The sequence below is a fragment of the Babesia bigemina genome (assembly GCF_000981445.1).
Source record: "Babesia bigemina genome assembly Bbig001, chromosome : I".
Classification (NCBI taxonomy): Eukaryota; Apicomplexa; class Aconoidasida; order Piroplasmida; family Babesiidae; genus Babesia; species Babesia bigemina.
Genome location: NC_027216.1, coordinates 1,055,152 through 1,080,048, shown reverse-complemented (window position 1 = coordinate 1,080,048; position 24,897 = coordinate 1,055,152). Strand labels below are relative to the sequence as shown.

Below are 24,897 nucleotides of genomic sequence, written 5' to 3'. Positions count from 1 at the left end.
AAGGCAGGCACCTGCCATCAGTTTTTCGGCCTCTTGGCGTCTGATTCGGCCTCATCACCCTCCTGCGCTCGCTTCTTTGCATCCTCGCCAATCATGGGTGGGATGAAGCCCTCGCTCTTCAACCACGTGACGGGCGTCTTCTCATTCGGCTTCCCGCGGTCGTCAAGCATCCCCGCAGACTGCAGCCGCTTCTTCTCCGTCGCGCGGGGGCCGAAACCCCAGCGCAGGCTGTAGGTGTCGCGATCCATGATAACGCGCTTGATAACTGAAACGACGCCGTGGTCAACCGATGCGATAACTGCGGTGGGCATCTGCGCAATGCCTATTGCGATTGCCTCCCCCTTCGTGGTGATCAGCACGATCTGCTCGTTCAGCTCGATGCCATTCTCGAAACGCAACACGCCCGGGATCATAAGCTTCGCGCCGTAACAAATGGCGTTTACGCAACTGTCCTTCACCACGATGCGCTTGTGGTCGGTGAGCAGGCGTTCCAGAGGCGATATCACGCGTCTGATGTACGACTCGTCGTTGGTATTGTCCAGGAGGTACTGGGCGTCCAGCACGTCGTGCATGGTGACCATGTTGTCGTACTCCGAAATGTTGCCCGAACGAACCCTGCGCAGCTCCTGCATGTGGGCGCCGCAGCCCAACAGCAATCCCATGTGGATGCACAGTGTCCTCACGTACGTCCCGGCTTCGCACTTGACCCAGAAGGTGGCCATGGACTTGGCCTCGTCGTAGTCAAGCATTTTGGTCTCGTGGATGGTGCGCACGCGCAGCTGCCGTTTCACGGCTGAAATGAGAGGCGGTCTCTGAAATAAAGTACCGCTCAACGTCTGAAGCGCCTTTTCCACCTTGCTCCGGCTCTCCGGTTGAGAGTGGAACTTGATGATCGCCACGTACTCCTTGCCTGAGCCACATGCATCGATACGGACATACGACCTACCATGGCCCTGCTGGGACTTCACGAGGCGAGTCGCCCGGTCTATGCACACCAAAAGAACACCCGTGACCTTGGGGTCTAGTGTGCCACTGTGACCCGTCTTCTCACAGCGCAAAATGCGTTTGATCCACGCGACCGTCTCGTGGGACGACGGATTGGAGGGCTTGTCCAAGTTGATGAAACCGTATTTAACGTAATTCGACAAGTCGCGGCACAGTGGGGAGGAACCATGCGGGAGGGGCGTGTAGTGTCCAGTTCGCACGTTGAGCTTGTCGTAGTTCTGCGGCAACATCAGGGGCTGTCAACTGTTGGCACAAACATCTCATCACGCAAGCTTCCCGTTACAAGTGCACGAACTGGGTGCATATATCGACTAAAACTACACATAAGCGTTGTTATCCCGCAGGGTTGAACCTTAGGGCAATTGCGAATTCAGCAGGATGCCCACAGTGACACGGTGCAGGGGTTCCACGCAACGACACGTACCTTTAAAAGCAGAGGCCACTCAGAAGTGTCTATGGGCGGTGCCGCCTTCTGAGGCTTTATCACGAAGTCGCTCTTTTTCGACATCGTCTCCGCGCTATACCAATTGCCCACGCCCTTCCAAGTCGTAAACACCCGCCAGCCGGCGATAGACACGCCGCAAATAACAGTATTTTACAGCCGCTTATTTGACGGCTGCGCGAGCGGCAGTTCAGGTTGTGCGAGGTTCAACGACGGAGGCCGCTCAACCAACCCTCGCATGAGATTCGTAAGTAACCAGACCCCAGCTAAAAGTCCAAATCGTGTAAATTAAATACCAATAGGCATTCCGTATATGTGTAATGGCTACCAGGGCCGCAATGGCAAGATAGAGCGCCAATGGCCGCAAATCTGTTACGAAGGTGCCAGACAGACAAGCGTATTAAACAAGGTCGCTGTTTGATCTCAGCAAAGCATTTGTCGAATATACTGTGGGACTGAGTTCCGCTATAGAGCGCGTATGTATACACAGCGGGAACGGTCGCAGCTTGCTAACTATACACAGTCGTTCTCGCGAGCGAAGCGCTAAACGCTTCACAACGGCGCCGCTTATCTGTCACAAAGTCGAAACCGGTCCTAATTAAGATACAAGAACATGCATGATGCATTCGTTCTGGTCCAATGCCGGATCGACGCAACGCTCGCGACGCTCGCGCAACGTCGGTGTGACGAGGAAGACGGACGCATCACGGCGGGGCGCGCGCCACCGACGCAGAGACACATCAGAATTGCACACGTATACCACACCGACGGTATTCGGGAAACGCAAGATCTGACAGCGGGGAAATAAGACCTGAACGCGCAATAGCGTCACCGGCATCGGGCAAGACTGGTGTGGCCAGGAGCTGCGCCGCCTCGCGTGCGAAACGTAAAAACAAACGATTAAAATCGCATTTGATTGTCGGTGAACGTTGCCAACGACGCCGGATGCAAGTCAAATATGACAGACGCCGCTGCACCGACGGCTCTTGTCTGCAGGGACTCTCGCAGCGAAATTGCGGCTCACGACGTGATAGAGTGAGCTGAGGCGCTTGAGTCGGATTTGACGAGTTAGACAGGCAAACATACGTGCCTCGGGTGTCCGTAAATGGGTGAATACCCAAGCGACGAAGCAAAGGGCCACCTATGCGGCCAACTACTAAGCTACCGATGACGCATGGAGGACAAAAGGTCCAAGCCACACATACTGGCCAAGTGCGTCAGGATGTCAGCACATGCGTGTCTCCCCAGACGAAGGAACGGCTGATCGCCATCTGCCCATCCTCGAGGCAGGCTGCGGTGAACCAACTTCTACAGGATGCGCCGGAAAAAATCACCTGCAAGGAGTTTGTTCAGTGCATAGATGGGGTATACAATGAGATATCGCAAGTTACAAATGCCGGCGCGGAGGCTTCGGCCTCCGAGGCGGATATCGCAGACACCGTGTTATCGGCTCTCGCGCCTACGGGGAGTGAAATCAGTGAGTTGGCAACCCTCATTTACATCGCAGTATACACTTCCCGTGAGGCTTTGCGCACGTGTGCCGAACAGAAGCTGTTCCACTGCGTATTCGATCTCGATGCGGATCTGAAGCAGCTGCCGAAGGTGGGATGCGCACGGCTGTTCGTCATGCTGCTAATGAGGACGAAAAACCTACTGGTCAGTACCAACGTGAGGGACATTGAGTCGCGCATCAACGACGCTGCGGCCGTGGCCATAGAGCTGCTGGCGCGCGATGAGGAGACGCCTCCTTTTGGGAAGAAGGACAAAAGTGACATCTTCAGCAACATCACGAATCTGAAACTGGAGACTCGGAGTATGAAGAAGTTGCTCAATAAGGCACAATGGGAGGTCCTTTGCACAGAGCTTCGCTTCTATGCGCCGCAACCCCCTCCCAAGCAGCTCCCCAAATTTGTGAGCAGCCTCAGACGCGCGTGTGAATACGTCGCGTTCAATACTGACATGGATGAGCAGGCAGATTACGTGCATCTGATAACTCGAAACTATCTAAACACGAAGTTCCAGGTGGATCTGCTGCTCCACTTCATCGAGAACCTCACATCGCAACACCACGTGAATACGACGCACCGTAATCACCGAGAGCACTTCGAAAAGGTTTTTCCGAGTGACAGGAGTGATAGTAAGGCGCTGGTCGATTCCGTGGCCTGGATTATCGACACCGACGTGTTGTGCCGGTTGCTCGCGCTGCTGTACAACAAGCTGCACATTGCACAGTTTAAGGGGCTGATTCAACAGCTGTTGAAGGACGCGAGTCAGTCTGAAAATGGTCACATCTTCCCGAAGGCCATAATGTACGCGCTCACCACTTTGTGGATAAGAGATCACGACCTGGGCGATCGAGAAGATGTCGTAGAGGTCAGACTTGCCACGCTCAACCCTCTTTTCTGGTATTGCTATGAACTGTGTCTGCAGCAGTTCATTTCCAGTGAGGAACTCATAAAGGAAATACGGCAACTTGGAGGAGAATCCATACACGGGAAGAAGTCTGCTAAACTCTTCGAGTTCATACGCGAATTGGCTCAATCACTTCGGGGCGAGTACGTCATACTGGCCATCATGGAAGTGATGCGGTATGTGAAGTATAACGTGCATGTGCTGGCGTTCATGATGAACCTCTTCCATGCGATACTGCTCGATGTGTTCAAACGCACACAAGTCAACTTCAGCAAGGGTGTTCTGGAAATCGTCTGCTTTTGCCGGCAAACCTTCGATTGGGGGTTCATGACGATGCTAATTTATAGTGTGGATGCTATAATGAGCTCAGAGTTGGGGTCTACAAACGAATACACCAGCCGAAAAGATGTGGCAAAGGATATCCTGGCGGGAGGGTTTATTGATTACCTGCGCTGGAAGATACAGCAGATGCGAGAATTCTCGCCTCATGGTGACGTTGCGCAAAAAATATTTATACCGAGCTGCAACGTTGTTGCCGAACTGTTCTGCATACTGAACCACACGATAGGAACTTGCGACGAACTCCTGGACCTGTTCCAGACATACGACATGGAGTACAATGCGCTGAGCCATTACAATGTGCTGTTGATGCCGCTCTATAAAGCGCTGGAAGTTCGGGCGAATTCCGAAGTCTGTGATACAGAGGACACGGTCAATGCAGCGCCGGCACACTCGCCAGTCGCACAATCGGTCGACGGCAAGGAGACGACGGGAGACGCTAAAAGTCTAGAGGGGGACGTATACAAGTACCTGATGCTCAACGAGGATATGGATGTTACTACTTCGCATGTTGTTGACATAATTATGGCATGCAAGCGGCATCAAAACGTCCTTAATGCAGTGTCTTTACTCAATGCCGACTCCGAGTCGCTCCGATCGCAAACCATACTTGATGTGCTGCTGAGGAAATATATCAACAGGCTTGTGGCGGTGCTCAACCTCTCGGTTCCTGCCGATTTCTGCCTTCATGCTGCGCCGGCGTCCGACGAGGAGGGCTTGGGACTAGCGCCCCGGCTCGCCATGCTGGCGAAATTCACCGGCGAACTCTTCAAAACGCATCTTGGCCCAACGCAATGCGACTCCGTGTACATTATGTTTCGCATTATAATGGAAGCTTTCAGACGCAACAAGGGGTTCTTACTGGAGTTTGCCGTCGAGGCCTTCTGCTCAATGGGAAACGTCCTCTGCTACCCAGCATTCGCCAGGCTTATAATTAGCGAAGAGAAGTTTTGCAAGCTGTATCCGCAATTTGTTTCACAAGTGAGGAATGCGCTCAACGATGTAGAGTCAGAGATCTTCGAGATCAACCCGGACAGAATTGGTTCCATGGTTCTCGAGGAAACGCGTTGCTTAAAGAACATCGTAGATACAAAGGGGCGCGGAAATACGGGTCTGATGATTGTCAAGCAATCCTCGGTCTCAGGGCACGAACTGGAAATGGATTCCGACAGCGGCAACATTGCGCCAAGCAGCGCGAGCATGGTCTTCTCCATCGTCAACCTCGCGGCAAATGTGCAGTACAAACCGGTTGTCATGGACACCACGTGGTACCAAGATCAAATTTCGTTGAACACCAACAACATATCACTGGATGACCTGTTGGCGTTACTCAACATCGACTTCCAAGCGCCCACAAATGCGCTTGAAATCATGTCCATCATGGAAATATCCTTGAGCAACAAAAACTTCATTACGCACGTAGAGCAGCTCGTCACCAAGGGATACGTCGACTGGCTGCTATTCGTCATATACAGGTACGTGCTCATGCGGGGCTATACCCACTTCCGCGATTGCATCGTATTTATGGCCACGTTGGGCGGAACGCGTATGGTGGACGCGATGGTGCGATTCACGGCGCACTGCGTCAACATATTTCTCAAGTACCTTCGGTCGTTCAGAGCAAACACCGTATATCGCAAACTGTTGAGCGTCAGCTGCGGGTGGTTGGGGGCGATTACTCTGGGACGTAACAAACCGCTACTTACCAAACATCTGGACCTCAAGTGCCTCATCATTTACGCCTACCAGAACGGTCTGCTGGCTGTGGTACTGCCGGCGGTATGCAAGCTCCTGCTGAACATTAAGTCGTCGAAGATATTTAAACTTCCAAACCCGTGGACGAGCTCACTGCTCAATTTGCTGGCAGATATTAACATGTCTAGTGGACTAAAATCCACACTCCAGTTCGACTTATCGCTGCTCTTCAAGAACCTCGACTTCGTGCCCGGACCGAGGTCCGTGCACAGTGTAGTTAAGGAAGTGCCCATCTCCGATTTGGATCGCAGCCCGAAGCTAGGAAGCAGCATATGGTCTACAATCGCTTCGAACGCAGTGGGGTTGAGCATGCTGAAATCGCAGCTAGATTTTCAGGTGCCGCCTGTCACACAAGAGGTCAGAACGCTGCTCCAGAGGAAAATAGTGCTCAACCCCAAGGTGTCATGTTTGAACGCGAAATGGCCATGGGTGGAAATGATACTAAGCTCCATCGAGTCCTGCTATTTGGAATCATCTGAACTCATTAAACGAACGATGATGACGTGCATATCCACTACGAGGAGCATATTCATTACCGATTTTGCCACCAGGAAGCGTGAACTCATGGAAATCAACCCAGAAATATTGAAAATGAGCACGACGGCAATGGCCACAGGACTGACCACGAGCTTGATTATGGCAAACGGCAGAGAACAGCTGTCCAACCTGATGAGCCTCAGGCTGCATATGCAGATACTATCGGTCCTATCCATGGAACCCCCAACTGGGGACAACACGCTCACAAACAGTCTCGAACAAGTGAGTGGGTGCCTTGCCAAGGATAACCTAGGGCTCGTTTGTGCACTGGTTGAACAGGCCACGCTTGAGCTCATAACGGGCTTCATTTCGGCTTCTATCGGCGAGTGGATTGCTGCTATCGGGAAGGAGAGCATGCATATGCCTCATGATCAAATGATCGGTCCACCGGCTAGTAGCGGTTTGGAGGCTTACAAGAGATTTGGGAGTTTGGTGCCCTTCACGATGACACGCTTGCAAAAAGAAAAGCAGCATGGGTCGCCGCAGCAGGGGCCATATGGGGGCCCAATGAGCAGCCAAGTTCCGAATCTCAACCTTGGCCCTTGCAGCCCCCCGAGCACAGATCTTACGAGTTCCTTGTACGGGTTGACCCCTAGGGGGTTGATTCCTGGGTACAGACTACCGGATTTTATGATTATACCGCCTATAGATAACCTGCCGACGTCGCTTATATCGTGTAAAGTCGATGAATTCGAACACCGGATTAAGGAAGCTGCGAAGCATATCTTGATGCACCCTCCTACAATACCGCTGCTTAATAGCAAATACATGTACACAACGGACTCTTCAACGTTGTTGCTGCTGTCGTGTCTCCCGCGAAACCACACGGTGTTCACGTTGCTCTGGTCGATGGATTACATGTTCCAGCACGCGGCAAACCAGGCCGAATGTGTGGAAGCGCTCATCAAAAAGGTGTTGAAAACGTCCAAGGAAAACACGAAGGGGCTCGATGTTGTCTCTATTATGCAGGAGGTCGAGTACTCGCTGCTAGAGATGCTTAGTGTTGGGTGCCCACTGCTGATAGAAATAGTCACCAACCTAATTCCAACACTGGGGCCTTCCAGGTTGTGCCAGTTTGTCAGGCACAGGATACTCAAGATTCCAACTGTTGATAGGTTCATCAGCACTGGCATGGATACTGAAACCCTATGCCGAACGCTGCATAAGCTCATACTGGACGGTCAGTGGCTAGCAGCTGGTGACCTTCCGATGAGCATGAACAAACTGGCATCTCTCGATCCCACAGGTGTGGTAACTATCCACTTGTCAGCAGGCCCCGTTACGATGGAATACGGTGAATTGCATCGCAGATTGGTGTCGCATTCTGCGCTCACAACCTTTAGCCCGGAGTTGGATAATAGGGGCTTTATGGCGCATTACGCAACCGGGAAGGAACGAATGATGGGACCAGGCATGATGTCTGTTACCGGGGTTTCCGGATTAACATTGCAGCCTGGCATTCACACCGGGACGAGTATGTCTGCAGGGCTTCGATCTGGTAATCAGGAATTGCGTTTGCGCTCACTACGGCAGCTGGTTCTCGATAAGTCGATCATCAGAAACAAGATGGTCATTAAACTGTGTGAAATCCCGGGGAAGGAAAGGTACCTTCAGGTGTTCAAGGAATACTTGATCATGGAAAGCGACCCAGCGCCATTCTTTCAGAATTTCAACGAGCACCCTCCCGACGCCTTCCTTACCTGCACTCTCCTGTGCGCTCTGCAAATGACGTTCGAACCCCAAGGCACAGAAATGAAGAGCGACCGGCTCCCGCAAAACTGCCACGACTCGCCCGTATGGACCTTCTGTGACGGGTGGTCCACCATGGTGGCTGGACTATCGCGTAATGAGAGTTTCATGCTGCACAAAGCGCTGCACCTTATGCTGGGGATGATGCAACACGGGGTGGCCCTAATATGTTTCGAAAGGATGTTGATTGGGTTGATCAATGAGCTGGAGAACGATCTGGTACCGCTTATATCAATCGGGCACTTCCTCACCCTCTGCGGGCCGTCAGAAGTACCTGAATTTGGCTCGTACTGGATCAACATCATCACCCGTAAACAGTTCGTGCAGCAGATCATACAGAACCCGAACGAATGGCCCCTGTATCACCACCTGCTTGTAGAGGCGCTAACATCGCCGCACTCCAAGACGCCGTGTATCAGCTTCATACTGGTCACGCTCATGCAGAAGGTGCCCGAATTCCTATGCGGGTATTATCTGAGCTTGTGCGACGTGGTGCCTCCACGGGCGATGCAGCTGCGAAACCTCCTCACGTCCGCCGTGCCCCGGAGTCTGAAACTACCCAACCCCATCAGTATGGACGACCATATGGACATACCGTCGCTCAACTTCACGAACCACATCATCACTGTTGTGAAAGCGGGTGGCCTAAAAGTTGCAACGGACATGTTCGTCCATGAACCTAGCGAGGCGTTGTTGCCGATGGTGATGAAGGAGCTCAAATTAACGGACCCCAACACGTTTGACGTCATGCTGGCGAATCACTACGTGCTGTATCTCATCAGCACGCTGCCGATGATGCTAAAGAAGATACCCACGACGAGTCATCGATCCCAGAACAGCCTTCTCCTGCTCGAAAAGTTGATGATGAACTGCATTCCGCAGGCAAGGCATATGCTGCTCAGTTGCATGACAAACCATCTGCGCTACCCGAACGTATCTACGTTCGCCTTTGTCGCATTCATGCTCAGGTTATTCAAAAACGGCGACCAGCCGATGCAGGAGCAGATCACCCTCGCGATCCTTGAGCGACTGCTCATCAGCCGACCGCACCCTTGGGGAGTGTTACATCTGCTCTTCCAGCTGGTCAAGGACCCGAAATACGACTTCTGGAATCGCATACAGGCGGCCCCCGAGGTGGAAAAGCACATTCGCAGAATCATACAGAGCTGCCTGAACACGAAGCATGGGCCGCACAAGCATAGCAGCTTGAGCGAACTCGTCAATTAGATGCATAATTTAATGCAAATTTGTTTTGACTATCCCGTGATTTCATGCTAGTTGAGAGAACTGGTCGATGGTGGTCGATCGCCGTGCAATTCGCAGTGGCGAACTGGCGTACCAGGTATTTTGGCACGGTTGGGTTGCTTAGAAGTGCATAACTGATCGATTGTATGCAATCGACGAGGTGTCTAGCAACCAACCTGGCACATTATGTGACAACGTTAACAATTTCATGCTGCTGCCTCCCAGCGAAGGCTTCGAAATCCACCTGCCAATCCCGATTTAAAGTGGCGTGCCTCATTTGTTATTGAGTAACCGTATGTTGATGCATCAAATGTGCTCAGGATAGTCACGGTCAGACGCAGCTCATTAAGGATGCGCGACGAGGTCACAGAGCAATGCCGTGCACAGCATTCACTCTAAATAACGAAGATTACGTAGGCATTCTACGATGTGGTAAGCGTGCGTATGGTTGTCGCATGTCTAATTTAAGCCCGCACGAGGAGTGGTGCGTGCGTCAAGCACCCGGTCATCTCTTGTTCCAGTTACGTCATGTGGGCGTTGCACCTGGGCAACGCGTGGTAAAAGCAACTCATTGTGGCTGTGACGCTTATACAACACGTTGCGCGTATGGGCAACGTTGCATGTTTTTCAGGCTGCCACCAAATTGACTGGGTTGGGCAGAGGCGATTGCGCCGCATCCTCAACCAAATCAGTCGTTGGGCAGCCATCATCACGCGCAGTCACGCAATGTTTCGTGTTTGAGATTCATAAGTCACTCTTGCTTCGAGTAAACGGGGACCTTTGATGCTTACTGCCTGCGATCGACTCCAGCACATGGTGCGAGGACATGCGTCTGGGCAACGCACCTAAACTTTGGCTCGCTAGACCCCAAATGTAGACACGCACTTTGACAAGCAGTTAAGCGGCTCAGTAGGTTGTGTGCAACTCCACAGCTGTCCAGAGGCGCTCTAAAGAATATCGACAAAAGTAAGGAACCCGCACAACTACGTCCCCGGAGGCCGGAACAGCACAGGTTTTGGTCAATGAATAAAACAACGGTACACCGCTATGTATTGAGGCAAGAAATGTACTTACAATGGCCAAACGCTCATAAGGCAACACCCGAACCCGCAACCTTCCTGAGGTCAAGGACGCGTCGAGCTTAATCGTAGCGGCATTATAAATCACAAAAGTACCCTCACCACGGATGTTGCCAACTTGTTTTTGAAATTAAAACCTGCACACACACTGGCCATATATGCGCGCCCCGAGAAGAGCCTTTGCGTAAGTACGAACACCGCCTACAGGAGCCATCGAGGCGACGATGTCACCTCCAGGCCTCCAAATGGTGGATAAAGTGCGTTTCGCACACGTCGAAACGGCGTCAGGGGCGGAAGATGCGACGAAGAGGGCTGCCGACCTGGCCGACAAGGCCATGGAGATGCTGAGGGGAGGCCGCATCGTCACACTCCCCGAACCGGCGCAACGCAGCAGGAGCTACCGGGAGCTCATCCTCCAGGAGATGAACTGGATGGCTTGCGACTACTATCATGAACGCAGATGGAAAGTGCACGCCGGGAAGCAGCTATGCATAGGCATCAGGGATTCGGTCATGGACCGTAAGAAACTCAACAAAAACTGGATCGCAAGCGAGTGCACACTCCATATGAAGCGGTTCTGGGCTGGCATAATTGCAAACGCGCAGCATCATGCAGCTGTGTCAGACGAGCTCGCAGAGTACTGCGCCAACATCGCCAACAAGTATAATGACCAGATGCACACGGATGCCGGAGATGTTACGAGGGACTATGACGTGGGAGAACGTGATCTAATAGCCATCACTGTGCCAGTGGTGAAGCTACAGGGGCCGAATGCCGCAGCCCTAAAGGTCCGCGCGCAGAAAAACGAGGTGCTTGAGGCCACAATACTCAGCATGCAGTCCATGGGAGCCGACTTTTATAGGCCTCTTTTTAGGCCTCCGGACGACGAGATGGATATGTTTACGATGCCGCTCATGGATCCGGCGCGTGACAACGACTTCAACGCTCTCCTGGTTCAGAGCTTCTGTCTCAAGCATTCCAACAGACCGCGTGCGTTACCACGTGCCAAGAGTGAATTAAAGCCGCCCCAACTGCCACAAGTCATTAGGAAATTCCATAGGAAAGCAAATGAACCCAGCTGCCTTGCAATGTCGGCCCGTGACTTCGACATACAGATCAAGCCTAAACCCACCTTTAACGGGCACATGGTTAAAACGCAACTTACGGCGATAGACTTCGAGCTCCTGGACTCATGGATGTTATCAGACGCACCATCTTGGCCCATGCTCGCCATTTGCCTGACGTACAGGTCAAGCGCTAGTGGGTTGCACCGGCACGAGTACAGCACGGAGTACTGCAGGGAAGTTTTCCTAAAGCTGAGCAGGCAGCCGAGGGGGCTCGTCAACTCCAGCAGAAGGTTGCTTGGGCCTAGGCAGCGAAATGCAATCACCACCTTCCTGGACGCGCCACCGCGGAGGCTCAAGTTTGAGCCTCTGGTTGACTGCCACAATCGGAATGGATCTGACGAACGAAATTCGGCTACTAAAAGGCAAGGTCTGCGCGGTGCTTACAACTACGGGAGACGGGCGTCTCACATTAAGCCGGTGTCGAGGAAGAGGAAACGGCGGCGTAGCCTTAAAGCACATTATATGGAGTTGCTGCAGAACTACCGCTCGGCTAAAAGATTTGCAATACGTAGGAGCAACATCGATGATTCGGCGATGGATGTCGATGGGGAAAGTGAAACCACAAAAATGAAAGCCGTCTCTGCATCCAGCGTGCACGGCAAAAAAAAGAAACGACAACGTAGACATAGCATAGAAGTTATTGAGCATGAACCTGCAAATGAGGTCCAAATACGCTTGCCATTCTCCAGCTCTGCGGTGAAGGACGTTGGAGATCTACCCGTCGCTTTCTTGCAGCGAAGCAGCCAACCTACCCACCCCGGACCTGTCGGGCACACGTCGCAACAACTAACTCTGTTAGAAGAGGTACCCAAAGATGGAGCCAGGGGAGAAATTATAGCTTTGCCGAAAAACGCGCGTATAGAGGTAGCCATTACTTCAGGGAAAAAAAAAATGCCCCCGTGCCACAAAAGCGGCAGAGAAATTGAACCCGTGTTGCACATGCCGAACGTTCCCTATGGTGAATATAGCAACCGAATGAGCAAACAGCTGAGGGTGGGATTTTTGGGAATTCCTGCCAAAATGTTTGCGCATTCTTTATTCTATTCGGGACGGTTCTGCAAGAACAACCGTGTACGCAGGGTTGCTGTCACCATCGCAAACTCAACAAAGATCATGATGCCCCAACCAAATATGCTTTACGCAAGGCTATTTGAGCACGATGTTGTATCTATATTCGGAAGGTTCAGAACATACAACTGGCAACGGACACTTGATCATCCCCCAGACAGACACGGTGAGCAGCTTCTGAAAAAGTATACCACGGAACTTGCTAATTCCTCATCGAAAAAATTGAAGCCGGCGCCGGATACGCGCGCAATAGAAATATTGGCTGGTTATGTGAGCTTGAAACTCAGTCGAGGAGAAGGGAAACAACAGGGGGCACTGGGCACCACCAAAATATTGTTCAAGAGTATCGAGCAGGTAGATCCAATCACACGTCAACAACATCTGGCACAATTCCACAACACTCCGCCCCCTCCGCCGCAACCGCAACAGCATATGTTTATGCCACCTATGCAAACTATGCAGATGGCGGGGCACGGAGTGTCGCCGCATGGCGCTGGGCAACCAATGATGCTGCATCCAGTGATGCCGCCTCCCATGAACATGGCGCCCATGCCGACCCCCCAAATGCCCCATATACCTATGCACCACGGTTCGATGGCTCAAGGAGGAAGGACTCCAGGATCCGCCACGCCAGGATCAATGACACCACTACCTAACGGCGCTGGACAAATGATGCCTCCCACCATGCAGCAAGGGCACATGACTCCAGGTTCATTGACACCACGACAAATGGCTCTCATGAAAATGCCGCCGGGAACAATGGTGGCCGGCGGAATGCAACCTGGGCAAATGACACCAGTTGGAATGCAACCTGGACAAATGACACCAGTTGGAATGCAGCCAGGTCAAATGGGGCCTGGAAAAATTCCGCCCGGCACAATGCCCGGTATGCCACCTATGCAGCTACAAATGCAGAGCAAGGCGGCGGCGATGCAAATGCATCTGGAGCAGCTGAAACGCCGACCGCCAATGGCCATGCCTGGCAAGCGCAGACCCATGATGGCGTATGAGCAAATGTACCAGCCGCAAGTCGCACCGCCACCGTTCAGGTACAGGCCCATGCCGGACGTCAACATGATGAGGATGCCGATGTACCCCATGGCCATGTACAACAAGCAAATACCCTATCCCAAGACCCACGATGACCCGTACAGGTCGCCACACATGCAACGGTAACCACAATAATTCCAACATTAAAACCGATGTAACGGTTAAGCGTTTTTAGTTCTGTTGATAGAGAACGATACTGTTTTTGTGGACTTCGAAAGTAGCCTCTGCGATTGCTGATCGGGCGTTTTCAGCGAGTTGGAGCGCACTAGAGATGCCTCGCGGGAGGCTTCGCGTATGCGCTCGGCGGCATCCCCGAATGCTGTCGCAAAGGAGGACGCCAGCCACCCAATGAGTAACACTGTCGACGAATTAGCTATAGCTGTACTCACGTAGCTCGGGAGAGAAAAAGCCACCTCCTCAGCACCAAGAAGACCTGTGGACGTCACAGAATCAGCGATTTGATTAGCAGCGCTGGACACCTTTATGTCCACTGAACCGTCAAATATGATGTACATCCACTCTGTAGAGTCGCCTTCACGAATGATCGTTTCGTGGTTTTTCCTTTTGCGTACAACGCTCGCGCACGCAATGCGGTCTATGACCTCGGGGTCTAGTCCCTCAAGGCAAGGCACCTTACTTAAAAACGTGGAAATCACAGGTACCCGCTTTGACCTCACGTCGATGATAGGTTGCACGGCCTCTCTAAACATAGCTTTCGCAATGGACGCCAGAACTGCGGGGCCAATAGATCCAACCTTGTACGTACAGGGCGATTGCTGGCCCGATATAAAGCAATCGAATTCTAACAAGCTGCCAACAATTACGTCCGTCGACGTAGACTCAGTGTAGAGGTAGGTTATATATGTGGAGTGCACCTGGCCCGACAGGACGATATACAAGGGGAAATCGTCATCGCCCTGAGAGAATATCACAGTGCCCGTCTTACTTCGAGACTCAACGAACAGAGATGCTACGAACCTTATCTGGATTGGCGAAAGCTGCCTGAAATAGGAGTGAGTTTCCAAAGTGGGAATTATGAGAGTGTCCACATAATGCGATTTGGTTGACGAGTCAATAGCCAGCGACGTAACTTCCTCCCATCCGCAATCCACCTGCGACACGTCCACGCCATATTCCAGAATGTCGAACACGCATATATAAGGGTTGGAAAATTCTTTACGAAACGACTCATAATCATCATTCTGCCAGTAGCCAACGATTTGGTTGTAGCTGGACACAGCAGCTTGCTCCTTCTCTAACGCGACATCTAAGGTCCAATCCCCACGCATCAGCTTTAGCATGGTTAGTATTGTAACGTAGCTATTCCCACATATGTCCAACGTCTTGAAGATTTTTCGTGCATCGTCCTCCTCCACTCCCACGTTCATGGCCAATATCAGGAAGTCAGCTTCGGCACAAGTTGAGCTCATTTTCAGCGGCCCGAAATGTTTTTCAAAGGCGACGCGAGAACTTCCGTGGACATGTTTTAAACGTGTGCAGAATTCCTGGGCTGTACTAACGCGCTCACCACTGTTGCGGTAGAGTGATGCCACTGTCATGACCTCACGATCATTCTCCCTCAGCAAATCGAACAAATATGGTAACTCGGAGGACTCAATTGATGCAATGCCGAGTTCCTCAATCGCATCGTAAAAACGTTGCCGGAAAACCACGCCGCAGTTATTGGCATCCATGAAAGTGAAAGCAGCGCCCAAAGATGTACACTTGCACTTTAGGGTGGCAATTAACAAATCCTTTGACGCATTTACTGTATTCTCGTCGTAGTTCTTCGGCGTAACGCTACTGCAATCTGAAAACGAGGAGGAGGGAAGATCAGATAGATCAGAATCAAATGAGGTATCATCAGATAGCCCGTCGGTTTCGTCGATCATGCTATCTATGGAGGAATCACGCAACTCGGTATCACCCACACTGCTTCTGTATGTTGCAGGTAACTCAGTAGTTGACCCTACGGTGCCTCGCGGAGCTTTGTTTAAGGTTTGTTGCGCAGTTTTCCGATCGTTTTTGAATATACCAGTTGGTGCGCGCTTCATTTTGCGAGCAAAACTACGTGGCGTCGCGTTTGCATCAACATCCCGTTCATCTGTATTATCCTCCGTGTTAAGCTTATTATCAACATTGCGATCCGAAACCATGCAATCGGACGCAAGCGACTCGCTGCGATCGCTTTCTCGAAACTGGTCAGATTCACTTATCAGACTACGGCAATCGTCCTCGGCGATCGGATTCTTGTCAATATCTCGGCTTATATCTTTAACAGGTGAAGATATACTGGTTTCATGTCCAGTAGGGGGGGTATATGCAGTGAAGTTGGAAGCTTTCTTCTCCACACCCTTAATAAGAGCGGTGGTGGTCCCCGGAGTGACGCCGCTCTTTACGTCGTTAACTGGCGATCGCTGTATATTCAACAGCTTATATGAACCTGTGCGCACAACAGCAGACGTGTCTTCCAGCATCTGGCTCGAAACCGACGAAAGGTCGTCAGATGTCACAGATGATTTTGGCGATGGCAACACCGAATCCATTAAATCACTGCATTCATCCTCTTCCTTAACCGTTGAAACTGCAGATGAAGACGCTTGGCCTGGCGACATGTCCCCCATCGCATGGAGCGACTGAGGCGACCTATCCGATGTTATGCTGCTGTTCTCGTTTAACCCGTCGCTAAAGCCTCCACTGTCAGAACTAATCAACGCATCCGATAGTGACCCAGAGTGTGTAATTTCCTTGGGTGGTGCAGACAATTTCTCCACGCCCTGCAGCAGCTTGCGTTCAACCATCTTGTCGACGAAAAATTGCTCCTGGTACGTACGCACGTGAGTTTTCCAGTTTTCTGGTTGCATCTCTAATGTGTCAGCCTCCACGAACAATAAAATTGTCTCGCTGGTTGCAACGAGGGATGCCGAACTCAGCCATTGTACGTGTGGATCGACGAAACATACACCTCCAATGAATGACATAGGGTCTAGCACTGCAAACTCGCTTACTTCCGCGCTCTCAGACTCTCGCAACTGAACAGCCACACTGCCGCGATAGACAACGTACAAGTATGGCAGCGAGGTCAGCGAAGTGGCAATAACCTCCTTGGCCCCAAACTTTCTATAAGCAAACGAGCTGATGAATGAATCCATATGAGAGGCCGTTGATATTATCGGCACATTGCTTATGAATGTCGTTATGTCGGGTAGGTCCTCGACGGCCTTTCGGTTAACGCGTGGGCTGGGAGAAACAGTTGAACGCCAGTTTGACTTGTCATATTCCGCCATGGCACGCTCCATGAACTTGGGAAACAAATCCGATAACTGCTCAACAAAATCCTGGCCCTCCATGGCATGAACGGTGACATGGCCCTCAGCTATGATGTAGGAGGTACACGTTCGATTGTTAATCAATGAAAGCTCTCCGAAATAGTCCGCGTTCAAATACCGGCGCAGTAAGCGATTAGGCTTGTCGAAACTCTCATACGAATATGCAGACACCATACCAGACGCGAGGATATAAAAACAACGCGGTTGCTCACCAGCAAGGATAATTGCAGCACGAGGAGAATAAGATTGGAGTTTGAAATATGGTAGCAGACCTCGTAGCCGTTCTTCAGATAGCTCATTCAACACTGGCACGCCTTGCAGCAACAGAAGCAACGCATCCAACATCTCACGTTTCTGTGCGCTCACGAACGATTTCAAACCATTCACGGAAAGGGTATCGCCTCTTCTCATGGTTTGATCCTCCATAGAATTTTCACACGCAGTGCCGAATTCATAACTTGGAAGCTCACTTAGAGGTATATCTATACCATTGAATTCTACGGATTTGCTCTCATGGCCCCGCAAGATTTGCGATGATACATCTGGCGACCCCTTACCTAGAGACGACGGCGAATCCGAGAAACGTGACTCTAATGGGCTATCAGACCCCGCCAACACCCCAGATTCCGCGGGTTTTGTGTTATCGTGCAGCGATGAGGCACTGGAACTTCGAGGAGTGCCCGAAACGCTGGCGGTACCATTAACTGGCTCGGGGGTCATGGTGCAAATTTTGCTCGTGACTTCAACCGCAGGTGAAGGATGGTCAAACTTGTCAGCGACATGTTCAACCGATGACAACCGGGAACCTAAATGACTTGACTTGACTTCCCCATCCGCACGTGGATTTGAGATGGAAGTGTCACTGCTGCCCAACCTGGCAGATGACGAAGCCAAGTCCTCAGATATATCATCTGGAATCTTCACAGATTGATTCGATTCACAATTGGTGACGCCTATGGCCATAGACACGTCGTCGGGAGCTGAGCCGTCATGGTGTGAACCATCACAAGTGTCGCTGGATACAGGCGAACCGTTGTCCATCGAACTGGAAGACAGCATAACCGTGTCATCGCTGGAAGGCGAATCATCCATCTGTGTGTTTACATCTGTAAATCTGGCGCTCTGAGTTTCAGTTGCCGATTCTGATGAGAGAAGAAGTGTGTCACCCTGGCGTGAATCGTCGGCGGGATCGGAATTTTCGCTTTCATTCCTTGGCAAAGTCTTTGAGGTCGAAATCAGACGTTCTTCTAAGGAAAATGCAGATTCATCTGTATTAGACGCTGCACTCGGCTGTGCACGAACAGTTCTCGATGCATCATCTTCACGCTTGACCACAGACACGCTAGGCATGCAAGCAAGGTCGCCAGGGGTGATATGATAGTCATGATTTTTAGCGACGGCTTTATCTATGCGGTCTTCATCTACTTTATGGGGTGGTATAGGAAAGTTATTGATTGGCGTTTCCCCTGTCCCCGATTCGCTATTACGATCTACCTGTGACCCCGTCCTAAGCATAGATCTCATCTGGGTCACTGGAGGAATTGCCTGCACATTATTCTTCCGTATGAGTGTCAATATGTCACTGTAAAGTCGAATGAGCTTTCTACGGTCGTCTTCTTGCGAGGCAGAAGCAGAATGAGAAAGTAACTCGCTTTGCGATAATTCCACATTGCATCCGCCATCGACATTATTCCACACACCGTGTCTGAGTGAGCCCTTGGACATTTCCAATTCGCGCATTAACGCGCTAGTTCCAAATGCGACGCAACTGTCAGGTTGTGCTGCATGCCGGAGTGGGTACGTCGACGCCGGCCTTCCTCCTGTTATATCCGCTTGACGTTGCGATATGGCGGCGGCAGCTGAAGAGTGGTCCTGGAATAAAATTAATGGGGCATCAATTTGATGCTAGCATGCGACAACCACATCATTCAAGGGCTCTTAACTATCTAGTAAATGACCACCTTGATAGACAATTGTAAACAACACATTAACCGAGTTCGCAAATAAGGATGACTACTACTAAGCTCTATGAACAAGAATGATAACTCAACAGCAAAATTTTATTGCGGTTCCCTCATACCACTTGAAAAATCACCGCAAGAACCACTGCTCACCAGTTGGCTTGCAGCATCCGAGGCTTTGAGCCTATGTTCTAGTAGCTCTCTCTCTAGATCCGCAATGCGATTAGCGTACATCTCCATTCCTATACAACCATTATATCGCGTTACACTCACGAACACTTACGAGTCCGGTCTCCGTCTATGCGCAAACGGGCAAGCTTTAGCAGTTCGAGCGCCTCCTTCGTGAGAGCTTCGCGCCGATCTGAACGTTTCCCCGCACAATCAACATCTTTCATACACGTAACATCCCTAGTTATATATACTAAGTCGTCGAGTTGTTCCTTCAGACGCTGCTCTAGGCTGTTTATTTTGTGCTTCCATGACATAGAGATGGCCTGCTCGGTAAACAGGCGGCTCTCGAGATCACGATTACGATCCTGCAAAAAATGCTCGTGATGCTCATTTGGGTCGCCACAACTTACCGCTAAAACACAGAGTTGGCGATAGACATCAGCGGGACTCGACGTGGGATCCAAGTTAACACCGTAGATGCGTGACGGCTCTTCACTCGATTTCTCCGTCACACATTGAAACTTGGAGCTCAGAAAAGGGTCAGCGGCTATTCTAGAGCGTATATCGGCCAGCTGTGTGCAGAGATCGGCATTCCTGAAGAGCATTGAAAACACCGATGAGTAAATAATGATTAAGACGCCGAACGCAAAATGTGTTCATACTCAAGTCATTACCTTAATTGCAATGTGTCTATCGTACTTTGCAACTGTGACACACGCGCTTCATAGACCTGTTCTTTGCAAGGATGAAGATCACTGAGTACCGTCGCGTGAAGCTGCGATAGCTTCTCAACGCAAGCACACTTGCCGGTGAGAGACATGCTTAAAAGGCTACATTTTAATACAATAAGTCTGTCTGGTAAGGAGAGTCTAGCACACTGCTCAGCTGTGTGCTACGGTGTACCATGGGGAGTGACAGCCTAAGTGGCGTTACCGATACTGACCGCGTGAGATCCGTCACTGTCAATTGTTTTGGGTTTTAAAAGATGTAGATACGCCTTTGAGATTGTCCATTGTATTCTCCGATTCTATCAAAGATGGATGTCTCGCATCCGGAGCTGCTGTGGATCGTCATCACTTCGGGTATAGTGAGCGGATTCTTGGCATTGGCAATTGGCGCAAACGATGTTGCTAATGCGTTCTCTACGTCTGTGGGAAGTGGCTCGCTAAAACTTCGCGGCGCTATTTCTATTGCAGTTGTCTTTGAGATTCTTGGTGCCATTCTACTGGGAGGGTCTGTCACCGACGCTATACGGACAAAGGTGCTGAACTTCGGTGCGTTCAAAGATGCTCCCCAGGATCTGGCAATGGGTATGATGTGCGCAACCGCCAGTGCAGCGATTTGGTTGTTATTTGCCACCTTGTCAGGGATGCCTGTCTCTACGACACACTCTATTATTGGGGCTCTCGCAGGGTTCGGCGTAGCTTCAGGTCGTGTGAATAGCGTTAGGTGGATGCAAATGTTCTACATCATGCTTTCATGGATCGGTGTGCCCCTGCTTGCTGTTGCAGTCAGCTGCACTATGTACCTGTTGCTGCAAGAAGCTATACTGAAGAGGAAGAAATCATACAAGGTACTGTATTGTTCGCTCTGGCTTCTGCTCGCCATCACGGCGATCCCGCTAGTTGTATTTTTGGCGTTCGAAACACCGATCATGAAGGTTAAGGCCGAAGAGGGGCTATTGCATGATTACCAACAATGGTTCAATGCATCTAACGGCAATAAAGCCGCCGTTGTTGTCATAATAATGACTTGTTTCCTTGCGATAACAGTCCCGTTTGTATATATCTGTGGATCCATGCGAAATAAAGCTGGGTGGTCATTTCTGGAAAATCAGAATGACACAAACAAAGAATTGGGAGTGAAACGCAACTCACCATCAAGGCAAATATCTTCAGAAGGAAGGTCTCATTCGATGGAACTGAAAGTAGGAAGAAGCAAACTTGAGATCGTCGATATATCAAACATTGGTACCTCGCGGTCTGCCTACGAAACGTTGTTACAAAGCGCTATAGATGATGAGGAAAGAACTCAACAAGTTGTGGAAAATGCAAAGCAAACGGATAACCATAAGACTGAGGTCATGTTCTCAGCGATGCAAGTTATAGGTGCCGTCACCGTCATCATATCCCACAGTGCAAACGACACGGCGAACGCTGTGGCGCCATTCGCGACTGTGTTGATGCTATATATGCATGGGGTGGAAAAGAGCAACGATTTTACGCCGTGGTACATTCTGCTTGCTGGGGGCCTATGTATGGCCTGTGGCCTCGCGCTGTTCGGATACAAGGTAATCAAAACTGTGGGACTGAAACTTACTCGGGTGACCCCCTCGAGGGGTTACACGATCGACACGACGGCAGGCAGCATCGTGCTCATTCTCAGCCAGTTGGGAATACCACTGAGCTCTACGCATTCCACTGTTTCGAGCATACTAGGGGTAGGACTTGTGGAAAACCTGAAGACACAGGAGCTCCACGACGAAGTACCAGTAATTGAGCTGAAGCCTCCGTCACATAAGATTTGGGCGAAGTTCCCTATTCTCAAACGCATTACTACAAATGGCGTTAACTTGATGTTGTACCGAAAAATTTTCGTTACTTGGATCACAACGATATTCTGCAGTGGCATAATGTCGGCGATCATCTACATCGTGGTGATATTCTGCCATAAGCTCATTTCCGGTAGAGATGGCACACCACCAATGTAATTTTTTAATCGATTCGAAAACAGAAACTATTTTTTCTAACATTTTTATGCGTGTTGTATAGCAGCTTGTACAGTTTACATGAACGCTCAGGCCAGGTATCATAACTTAATCGTCGAAGTGCTCATTCAGAGGTGCGAAGAATTGGACGCTTGAAATACTCGATTACTGGGAGCAGTATTGCTGCACGAGTTGGTCCATTAGTGTTACGTGAAAAGAGACTGCGTTTAGTTATACACGATTCCCGTGACCGTATTTGATGGTGTGCTATGTGGCTACGTGCCTAGGGCTGTTTTTCGGTTCAGCGGAGCCACCGCCTCACTCTGATGCTGGTTGCGGGTGCCATGTTGTCCTGTTGCCGAATGTAGTCGCCATCACTGCTATTGCCCACTTTACCTGCCGTTTATCACCATAACACTTGTGATGACAAGCGGGCGATACAGAGCTCAAAAACGGAAACTTCACATCGATACGCAGTAACACCATCCCTGCATGTTCTGCACGAATTGTCAGCGTAGATAGTCAGGATAGTTAATAAGATCAAATGTTAAGCTGTGAGGTCATACTAGGTTTAAGCATCAGTATGCTTTGCACTTAACATGCGCCGTGTATTTTCGCAACTGCTATGCTAGCAAGCTACGCCAAGCAGTATTGATACATCGTTCACCCAAGGTGATGTGGAGTAGTGCTCGGCTTTGTTAATGAACTTTCCGTTGCCACATGGAGTCGGGTATGCAGACATTTCGTTGTATGGCGTTGCATGAAAGCAGATCCTATTGCGTCACGAGCTCGATTCACGAGTCGCCCATAGTTGTTTTCCACGCCAGTGCAGTGGATGAAGACCGTATTCACAAAGCTCGCTACGAGTGCATTTCAAAAACTTGGGATGTTTACTGAGTGGTGAAGAGACGCCAACCCACTGTATTGCGGGCTCAGAAGCAACGCGTGGCGGCTTATCCAGCCATTGCATGCCCTATTCAGTAGAAAATCCAGAAGCCAGCGAGTTCGTAAAGGAAGATAATTGTCTCTTCAAAACCTTCCAAGGCATCTCCGACATACGAAGCCGTCATGCCAGCGCGGCATTCTGGCTCTACGTAACCCAAGGCTTGTATCAACTCCTGCATACGCTTATACGCAATAAACGGCGGAAATCTCAACATCGCAGCAAACACAGCAGCATTCAAAGATGATATGCTTGCGCATAACATTGGCGCAATACCCACGAAGATTACTACGCCAGTTTCCGGATGAGCCGAAAATGACGCATCCCACGTCGCCTGCGGACTGTAAGCAGACTTGTAGTGACTGCGGTTCTTTATTCTTCCCAGGAACTCCGCACAAGCATCCACGACGCAACATAGGTTTTCTGCGATGGTGTCAGCAGTGAGACCCTTTTTTTGTAAGTACTTCTCGTTCTTTGTATCGTGTGCAGAGCCAATGCGCTTGGCTAGCTGATCGGGTGTTTTACGCAAACGATCATTTAGTTTGATCAGAATACGCTTAACGGATCGACGCTTTTTAAGCTTCTCTTGCTCTAAGAACTCTCTAGAAACGCGTATGACTTTATCTAGATCTGACACCTCTGTGAATCTACCTGACATGTGTGCGTAAAAATCGTAAAGCGCCGCGCCCAAAGCCTTCAAGTTCTTCATTCCATCATCTCCCCTCACGGCAATCAACCAGTCAACAGCCTCCTTGAAGTTGCGAGGGACATAGATCAGCGAATTGTACACCACTTGTTGATGGGCCGTTAAATTAGGCGATTTTTTAACCACACAAGTTTCGGGTATGTTTACCGACTGAGCTTGTGAACTGGCATGTTGTGATTGCGGAGGAGCAGAACACAACTGCTGTTGACCGCTACCGGAGGGTGAGGTCCCTGCTCCACCATCCGGATGTGGCGTTTTCAACACGCATGGAGCAACGACGTATTTATGTAACAAGCCACGCTGCAACAAGTCTACTAACGATTTCATCGTCTCAGCTATCTCCTTCGTTTCCCTCATATCCTTCAGCGACTCCATCATTTCCCTCATATCCTTCAGCGACTCCATCGTTTCCCTCATATCCTTCAGCGACTTCATCATTTCCCTCATATCCTTCAGCAACTTCATCATTTCCCTCATATCCTGTAGCGACTCCCTCGTTTCCATCTTATCCTCCACCGTTGCCTTCATTTCGTTAATATCCTGTAGCGACTCCCTCGTTTCCATCTTATCCTCCACCGTTGCCTTCATTTCGTTAATATCCTGTAGCGACTCCCTCGTTTCCATCTTATCCTCCACCGTTGCCTTCATTTCGCTAATATCCTGTAGCGACTCCCTCGTTTCCATCTTATCCTCCACCGTTGCCTTCATTTCGTTAATATCCTGTAGCGACTCCCTCGTTTCCATCTTATCCTCCACCGTTGCCTTCATTTCGCTAATATCCTGTAGCGACTCCCTCGTTTCCATCTTATCCTCCACCGTTGCCTTCATTTCGTTAATATCCTGTAGCGACTCCCTCGTTTCCATCTTATCCTCCACCGTTGCCTTCATTTCGTTAATATCCTGTAGCGACTCCCTCGTTTCCATCTTATCCTCCACCGTTGCCTTCATTTCGCTAATATCCATCAGCATTCCCTCATTCCCATCCTCGTTGTGTTTCGCATGACTATTGCAGTCCGTAGAATCACTTACTGCCTGATAGGTTTGTTCATTCTCTGCTGCTGACACAGCCATCTTGCACGTGACGGTTTCAAAAGCACTGCCGCGGACAAAAATTAGCAGTGTACCTGAACCTCAAAGTACCGTCTTCAGGTAGAGATACACAACCCGGCTGCTCTCAAGGTACGCTCTCGTAAGCGTGCTTTCAATGCTGGCTGCTCCTGCACGTTCTTGCTAATCACGGTTAACTAAACTATGACTGGTTATGGTGCCAGC

General features: G+C 50.4%; 7 protein-coding genes across 7 annotated transcripts; 4 read left to right on the top strand and 3 right to left on the bottom strand.

The window, feature by feature from the left end:
- Positions 1-17: 17 nt before the first annotated feature.
- BBBOND_0104780 (rRNA pseudouridine synthase, putative family protein) lies at positions 18-1,513 on the bottom strand (the record flags this gene model as incomplete). The annotated part of the gene is made up of 3 exons (XM_012910901.1): positions 18-910; positions 947-1,223; positions 1,430-1,513. 3 exons carry the CDS (start codon positions 1,511-1,513, stop codon positions 18-20), a joined length of 1,254 nt encoding a protein of 417 aa, XP_012766355.1.
- A 1,101-nt stretch (positions 1,514-2,614) lies between these two features.
- On the top strand, positions 2,615-9,466 carry BBBOND_0104770 (hypothetical protein, conserved; the record flags this gene model as incomplete). The annotated part of the gene is made up of 1 exon (XM_012910900.1): positions 2,615-9,466. One exon carries the CDS (start codon positions 2,615-2,617, stop codon positions 9,464-9,466), a length of 6,852 nt encoding a protein of 2,283 aa, XP_012766354.1.
- Positions 9,467-9,533: 67 nt separating this feature from the next.
- BBBOND_0104760 (hypothetical protein) lies at positions 9,534-10,268 on the top strand (the record flags this gene model as incomplete). Its single annotated transcript, XM_012910899.1, has 3 exons — positions 9,534-9,581; positions 9,902-9,916; positions 10,116-10,268. The coding sequence occupies 3 exons, from the start codon at positions 9,534-9,536 to the stop codon at positions 10,266-10,268; spliced, it is 216 nt and encodes a 71-aa protein (XP_012766353.1).
- Positions 10,269-10,808: 540 nt separating this feature from the next.
- On the top strand, positions 10,809-13,934 carry BBBOND_0104750 (hypothetical protein, conserved; the record flags this gene model as incomplete). The annotated part of the gene is made up of 1 exon (XM_012910898.1): positions 10,809-13,934. One exon carries the CDS (start codon positions 10,809-10,811, stop codon positions 13,932-13,934), a length of 3,126 nt encoding a protein of 1,041 aa, XP_012766352.1.
- Positions 13,935-13,969: 35 nt separating this feature from the next.
- On the bottom strand, positions 13,970-20,089 carry BBBOND_0104740 (cyclic nucleotide-binding domain containing protein, putative; the record flags this gene model as incomplete). Its single annotated transcript, XM_012910897.1, has 5 exons — positions 13,970-19,009; positions 19,252-19,340; positions 19,382-19,634; positions 19,680-19,863; positions 19,944-20,089. 5 exons carry the CDS (start codon positions 20,087-20,089, stop codon positions 13,970-13,972), a joined length of 5,712 nt encoding a protein of 1,903 aa, XP_012766351.1.
- A 216-nt stretch (positions 20,090-20,305) lies between these two features.
- On the top strand, positions 20,306-21,979 carry BBBOND_0104730 (phosphate transporter, putative; the record flags this gene model as incomplete). Its single annotated transcript, XM_012910896.1, has 1 exon — positions 20,306-21,979. The coding sequence occupies one exon, from the start codon at positions 20,306-20,308 to the stop codon at positions 21,977-21,979; it is 1,674 nt and encodes a 557-aa protein (XP_012766350.1).
- Positions 21,980-22,953: 974 nt separating this feature from the next.
- On the bottom strand, positions 22,954-24,696 carry BBBOND_0104720 (hypothetical protein; the record flags this gene model as incomplete). Its single annotated transcript, XM_012910895.1, has 1 exon — positions 22,954-24,696. The coding sequence occupies one exon, from the start codon at positions 24,694-24,696 to the stop codon at positions 22,954-22,956; it is 1,743 nt and encodes a 580-aa protein (XP_012766349.1).
- Between the last annotated feature and the right edge of the window lie 201 nt (positions 24,697-24,897).